The 7987-nt window shown below is 36.4% G+C and overlaps 1 protein-coding gene across 1 annotated transcript; it reads right to left on the bottom strand.

Moving 5' to 3' along the window:
- Positions 1 to 2416: 2416 nt before the first annotated feature.
- Positions 2417 to 4385, bottom strand: LOC111887533 (AAA-ATPase ASD, mitochondrial). Its single transcript, XM_023883704.3, has one exon. It carries the CDS (start codon positions 4223 to 4225, stop codon positions 2651 to 2653), a length of 1575 nt encoding a protein of 524 aa, XP_023739472.2. The 5' UTR covers positions 4226 to 4385; the 3' UTR covers positions 2417 to 2650.
- Between the last annotated feature and the right edge of the window lie 3602 nt (positions 4386 to 7987).

Raw genomic sequence — 7987 nt, 5'->3', positions numbered from 1 at the left:
GGTGTCATTTGCACCCTTAAAAGGGGTTTACGACCCAAGAACATGCCTTGTCCGTAAACTCCTTGAATCTCATGATTCTTTATGTTTTCTAATCTCTAAATATGATAAACATGGTGTACAATGAGTTGGATCAAGTGTACTTACAATCTACGAGCTCAAATGGTCAATATTGGCCAAGAACACGAGTGTGTGTTCTTGGTGGATCTTAAAAATCTACAAAATGGAATGATTTCACGAATGAAATCATGTAAGATCACTAGATCATCTAAGATATCAACTAGTTAAGGCAAGAAATTTACAAGTTTTGAAGATCGGGGACGAAGATCGAGATGGTACTTGAGAGGATTTGGGCCAAGGAAATGAAAGAAATGGACAAATGGCCTTCATCTTCACCATATAAGGTGAGTTTACGGCCCACATGGAGTTTACGGCCGTAAACTCCCATGTGGTGGCCGTGAACTCATGGTTAATGTGTTTAAGGCTCGGTCTTTGTGCTATAAATTCATCAGATAAACCCGACACTTCTTCCTTAAGTGTACAAGGCTCAGAACTCTCAAACGGACTCTAAATTGTGCTGAATGATAGCAGGAATGAGTTTGACTTTCTATTGACTTGGTATGTTGTACAGAATGGAAATTTCGAGTTGTCATATCCTGTCAGTATTTTGACCATATATCATGAAACGTAACTCCAATTGATGCGATTCAAAATGATCTAAAAAGTAGACAAAATTTCGAACGCCTTAGGCACAACAAGTAATCGCATGTTGCCTTTATGCGATCGCAGGTTTGGTCGCAACTTGTCTTCGAGGTTTTCTTGGCATAAGTAAAAAATGAAAACCTACGATCACAGGTTGTGTAGATGTGATCGCAGGTTGGCCAAAATGTGAAAAAATAGCATCGTACTTGATTAAAAAGGCACGAGATGCATTTTCTAGACGTATAAATAGACCCCGATAGCATTCCAGTAACCTAAGTTGGCGATTCCAGAGGTACCAAACAACGAAAATATGATTTTGGAGGCGTTTATTCTCTGATTTCAACGATTTCTGAATATCTGAAGACTGTGGATCATCTCCTTCAAGTAGATTAGTAAGATTAGTTGTTTGATGTCTCTTTTCAATTGTTTTTATCAGATTTTAGCCATGTCTGGCTAAACCTTAGTTTTCATCTCTGCAAAGACAAGTATTTTTCATATGATTGATCATTAGATCTGATTTTTGTTTTGTGTTTCTATATAGATTCTTCATTTTTGTTCTTAATGAATGTTTGATTTGAATTCTTGTTAGTCTGATCACCTAGCTATGGTTTTATCATTCCGGTTAATCAATTATAGAATACATAATTATTCTTGACAACTGTTAAAAGTAACAAGTATCAGATTGGTTCCATGTTGGGATTTAACTCTAGTATAAACTGAAAAATCATATATTTACACTTCCGAGCTTGTGAGAAGTATTGGGTATTGCTGAGAATTTTACAAAGAGCTTAATGCAAATTTTCTAATCTTAATTAAGAGCTTGTTTGATTAGACTGTAAAAAGTTAGAGTTAATTGAAGATCTTTTTTGGTTAACTAAATTAGGTAAAAGAGAAATTACTAGAGCTTGTTAGTTTTTCTCAGTATCATCTTAGATAGAACACATTCCGAATAATCAGATCTGGATCAGTTGCATGATTAGGAAAGTCGTAGCAGAACTGAAACCGTTTTTATTATTGAATTTCATTTAGTTTAATATTACTGCATTTTTAGTTTTTAGTTTTTATTATTAATTTTCATCTAGTTTTTTTTCTACCACATGAATTATAAATAAAAGAAAATTATATTTTTGTAGCCAACAACAACGAAATGTCGTTGGTATAAGTTTTCAGAAAACCGCACAAATCCTTTTTATTCCCGCCTAATTTATGACGACGACAAGTTGTTGATATATATACATTAGTCAAAAAAAATTGGGCTACCCGATAACATGATGTTATAAGGATAGCTTAAATTGTAGCAATGATTGATGTGGTCGACATAGAAGTTGTCGGCACATGAGTATTTTTTTTTTTTATTGTGTTGAAGATTTCAAACTCGAATTTATAATTACATGTATATAAAAAAAGTAATGTTTATTTTTTAATTAACGAACGGAAGCTAAGCACTGCAAATATATATATATATATATATATATATATATATATATATATATATATACACACGAGTATTTTTTTTTAAAATAAACGAACGGAAGTTGTTAAGAAAAAACAGATTATGTGTATGATATAGCAAAAAAATATACAGAGGTGAGAATGATATTTTCTAAAATTCAAAATCAAAACGGTCAAAAATAAAAATTTTAAAAAATAGATAGATGAAAAATAATATTTTATAAAATATTTTAAATATAAGAATGATAAATATCATTTTGGGATTGCCATGCACATTACAAATTAAGATATAGTTAATTAATACATTCAACACAATGCATGAAATCTTAATATAATAGGTATATAGTTTGAATCTGATTCATATCTTCAAACACCGACCACACTTGACTTATGTCTAATTTCATTTGACTACTTGGAATTGAAAAGCATAAAGCGAAAAGGATAGAGCAATGCAGAGATACAATTAACAAAGCTGACAGCTATGGTTGGCCATACTATACTATGCAGTCAAGACACCGTTTTCTTTTCCATCGCCAACTTGTACAATTTCAGTATCCTGGTTAGACTTCTTTCCTTCTCCATCACCTAACTTTGCATCAGTCTCTTGTACCTTCTCACCATTTTCTTCAATCTTCTTAGCTGCTTCTTCCTCAGCTTTGATCCTGGCATCCACCACAGATTTCAGCCTTGCTTCTTCTTCTGCATTCTCCAGAGATTGGATCAACTTGTTCAAGCAACTCTCAGCATTCTCTTCAAAAGACTTTGGCATCAAATTCTCCGCAACATCAGCTGGAGTCATCTTGGTCTCCTCCAAGAGTCGACTGATGGTTGAAAACAAGTCGTGTGATTCAAGATCCAAATAGTTCTTTGCAAGCACCTTGAACGATTCGAAACAACAATAGGAAAGCTCGATATGCTTATCCATTCTTCCTCTCCTAATAAGAGCAGGGTCGAGCTTTTCAACAAAGTTTGTTGTGAACACGATCAGTCTCTCACTCCCACAAGCCGACCATAGCCCATCAATGAAGTTCAAAAGCTCGGATAAAGTTACTTCACTTCCCGTATTCTTATCCTTTTCCTCCTCGACCTTCTTGCGAACTGGATCCTTCTCCTCCTCTTTACTTTCTTCTTTTTTCTCCTTTCGCTGACCAGTTAAATCAAGTGAACAGTCGATGTCCTCGATCACAATTATAGACTTACTTGATGTTTCGATGAGTAGCTTCCTCAAGTCCGTGTTATCTTTCACGGAGGTTAATTCAAGATCATAGATGTCGTATTCCAGAAGGTTAGCCATGGCAGCAATCATGCTAGACTTTCCGGTTCCTGGTGGGCCATAAAGAAGATATCCTCGTTTCCATGACTTGCCCACCTTCTTGTAGTAGTCTTTCGACTTGCTGAACATCATAAGATCATCCAAAATCTCTTTCTTCTTTTTCGGGTCCATTGCAAGAGTGTCGAATGTGGAAGGGTGCTCGAATATGATGTGGCTCCACATATTCCTCTTGTAACCAGACCAGTTCTCACTCTTGTTGTTAGTATAGAGCTTTCGTTGCCTTGTTTTCACTGCAATAGCCTTTCCTTCATCGAGTACATGCTGCAAGTAAACTTTAGTGATGATATCTCTGTGTTCTCTTTGACATGTGAGCCTGTAATACCGCTTCTCCTCCTCACCTCGATATGAAAAGAAAGCCCGCTGTTGTGGGATGCTTTTACTCGACGTCCACCAGATCTTGATGCCTCTGAACTCGTCTGTGACCTCTTCGTAGTCGTCCATACTCAGGACGACGGATTCACAGTCTTTGACCACGTTTGCTTTGAGCCTTTTGGCTCTGTTGGAGGAGTTGGTGCTGAGGTAACGTTCAATGGAAACAAAGGCTTTACTTCGCTTGGACCAGCTGTCTGCTTGGTATTCATGAAAAGTGATTTCGACGTAAGGATACACATAGCTAACCACTTTGTTAACGTATTTCCTGACATCCCTTTGGAACTCTTCAGGAAACAGTTGCCGGAATATTGCCCAAACGAACATTACGGCAGCCATTAGAGACCCTAACTGAGTCATATCCCCCATCATCTTCCTCTTCTTCTTTCTTCACAGGTCACTCAAAGTACAAGGTACTTGTAAAGTTTTATATAGTAGAAGACGAGGGTACATATATAGCACCTTAGTTTTATATAGTAGAGTCAAGCGGCAAAGATTAATGTCTTTCTTTTTTGTAATCTTGTAAAGTTTTATGGCAAGCGGTGTCGTGTAGAAGACATTCTACACATATAAGATGCCGAAAGGGTAGCCGACCTTGTACGTATCTACGAAATGGCATGAAAAGGTAACTAAGCATGAAGCTTCCCATAGATTCAAGTGACATCACCGCAATTGCATCATTCATTTTCTTGTTTCACAAGCAAATAATATCAATTAGTGGGTATATGAAAGGATTTATGTTTGACCGTCCTTGACTAGAAATAAACAAAGCTATAACTTACACATCCCCTCCTCATGTTACCACACTTGGAATGACGTGCACATCCTCTCATGTTACCATACTCTCATGTAAGTGCCATCTCAATATTTTATCAAAGAAAGTGTGGTTTGTTATCACATTCAATAAATGGTGTCATGTTTTTTTTTAAGAATTTAATATTTTTTTTTTAAAAGAACTAAAATTTATAAAATAAAACTTTATTTTTAATAAAAACATTTCATTGCTTAAATTAAAAAAAAAAAAAAAAAAAAAAAAAAAACAAAAACATTACATTGTATTACTTAAAAAAACAACATATCATGACATTAAAAAAACATCAAACGATTAAAATAACTAAAAATAATAATAATAAATATATTACATGAAATTTACATCCGAGAACTCGTTTTCCTGTTCATCCGGGGGATTCAAATTGAGGAAAATGTGTTTAACACCATGAATTTGTTCCACCATATTTATATGACGTTCTACGCACTTAAAAAGAATAATCTGGTACAGATCTGTCATATGTGTTGTTAAATATAGGTGAATGATTAAGAATGTTAGTGACTATGATCACCTCAGGTTAATTAACTATGGTGTGAGGTAGGGCAATTTTCCCGTCCTCAATGAAGACAATCTAAACTTCCTATCATTCCAGGAAAGTCATATATGCTAGCATGATTAGCTTGTAATTGTATGATATCATTGCGTATATGCTTACATAAATATTTTGGACAACAAATCTCATTCACGGTTTTGCAAAAAAAAATGGAGACTATCCCGTGCAGTCCTAGCGTACATCCTAAAACTCTTGTCCGATGCATCAGGCGTGATGTCATATGCTAATTGACGAAGTATAGTTGTATATTTTTGTAAGGGAGTGAAACCGGGTGTACCTCTAGCATCGAGACGTTGTTGGAAAAAACTACACAACCTCGTTAAATATTCGACTATACGTTCATATAAATGTTTGAACATTCTAAATCGCCTTCGAAAATAGTACCCTTAAAAAGTAGCATTCTCATGAAAATAGTTTTATATAAAACATTGGGTGGCTTTTTCACAGTTTCTGTAAATATATTTTGTGTTCTCCGTTGTGAACTTTTGTTGGGCTTATTGTGTTGCGTCTTAGGACTTTTAGTATATATCCGGATTTGGCCTGTCCATCCGTGATTATCTCTTTAGGGTTAGACTATATATATGCATGCATGTATGCATTATATTTTACATGTCTTATTATTTTACGATTAAGCTTGTAACCCAAAACACCTCTACAGTCGAAGTTCTTAATCGAGCTCTTCTGAGGTGTTGAAGCTTTAATCATACGACATATTCAAGCCATATTCTCTTTCACTTTACGTTCATTCTTGTTTGCGTACTTAGAACTAATCGATCCTGATAGAACTTTGTTCTAACAATTGGTATCAAAGCAGGAGTCTGTGTGATCAGTACACTATTATTCTATATTCAGAATTCCTTAGGGTTTCCGCTTTTATCGCATAAATACCAAGTCGTCTTCTTCGTTTCGAAGGCAACTGTGTTTTAGATAAAACCCTAATCTCGAGTTTAAAAGTCTGATTCTAAAAACTCAACATGTCTCACGACGATTCGCAAACAAATCCCATTAACATCTCCAACAGCATTGGATCTACAACAAGGATACCCATACTCTATACTCAAGACTACGAAGTATGGGCACCTCACTTTGAAGACTACGTGATCGGTTCTTAATATCATGGCTATCTCATCTGGGAACCCATTACTCTCGGACTGATTGTTCATTCGGGAACGAACACCACTGTCAAGACTCAGCAGGAGTACAACAAGCTGGTGGAAGATGAGCAGAAGATGCCACAGGATGAGAAAGACAAATTACTATGTAATGTGAAAGCTATGCGAATGATAAGATTCGCCTTGCAATCCGACACCTTTTGGTTGGTTAGTTCGTGTTCGACTGCTAAACAAATCTGGGACAGATTGAAAGAACTTTATTCAACTGATGAAGATCTGGAACACTCAACACAAACCTTGTTGCTGTCAGAATCTGGAGCTTTCAAACAGAAACCAGAGGAAAAACTTGTACAGACGTTCGATCGGTTCAATCATCTTCTCAGCAGAATGGTCAAGCATGGAATAGAAAGAAAGATAATTGAGCAAAAGGTGACTTTCATGAATGGCCTGATAACCGAATGGATGGCTGTGATCTCTACCGTAAAAGCGCATGAGCAGTTCAAATCTTACTCGCTTGCAAAACTTTTGGGAATCCTTAAGTCCCATGAAAGTGAAGTAACCAAAGAAGAAAAAGTGGTCTCTGGTATGGGATCACCGGCTCTTATCTCAAAAGGAAATGATGTTGCAGAAAAAGAAGAGGAGTCAGATGTGTCGGAATATGACCTAACAAACGAAGAATATGCTATGATGGTCACAAATCCGAAGAAGTTTGCTAGAAGCAAATTTTCTGTCAACAAGAATCGAAACTGGCAAGGAAGTTATAGTTCTGAGAATGCAAAGGATGAAGCAAAGGTCGCCTCTCAAAAGACTAAAGACAAGAGTGAGAGCAAACTTGTAGGAGACTCGGGATACGACTGCAACTACTACCATGGCAAGAACCACTTTGCCAAGGATTGTATGTTGAGAAAATTAGTTGAGAAAAGAGATGGGGAAGATGATGAGGCATACTATATGCGAAAGCTGGAAGAGATCAAGAATAAAAAGACAAATAGTGGCACAAAAGGTACAATGAATGCTTTAATTGTGCAGGAAAAGAGTGATGAAGATGAGTTCGGTGGCGTGGTAGTGTGGTCAACCGACTCTGAGGATGAAGAAGTACAAAAGCCCACCCATGGAAGGGCTTATGTGGCAAAGGAAGCAGGTTCGGCCGGGAAGTGCTTGAGGTCACCGTTGGATCATCAACCGAAAGTGCAGAGAAAGAACCGAACCTTAATGAAGACAAATGCTTCGCGGCAAAGCCTGTCAGTGAGCAGGTCAACGACTGCGATCGATTGATCAAAAAGGTACAAACCATCCTTGAATCACTTAAAATTCCATTAACAAATTATAAAGAAGAATTAAATGAATTAAAATTTAAATTCTCTAACTTAAGTGGTAGTCTCATGCAAACTCGCTTAGCGAATTCTAACCTAACTGACCAACTTAGCAGGGTGTCTTCCAAGAGGGAGGAGAGAAGGATGTGGATCGAGCTGAAGGAGGCAGAATTAGTGAAAGCTAGGGACGAAAGTTTTTATTTACAAAAAGACAATTTGAAAATTTTGAAACAGAGAAATGTTTTTTGTTTAATTGCTAAGCGTTTATACACTAACATAGCTCAATTGCATTTAAACTATGAGATAGGTAAGAAAAATCATAAGATG

Source organism: Lactuca sativa, chromosome 6 (genome assembly GCF_002870075.4).
Source record: "Lactuca sativa cultivar Salinas chromosome 6, Lsat_Salinas_v11, whole genome shotgun sequence".
NCBI classification, from domain to species: domain Eukaryota; kingdom Viridiplantae; phylum Streptophyta; class Magnoliopsida; order Asterales; family Asteraceae; genus Lactuca; species Lactuca sativa.
Note: the sequence above shows the minus strand (reverse complement) of the source record. Positions and strands in the feature narration are given on the sequence as shown.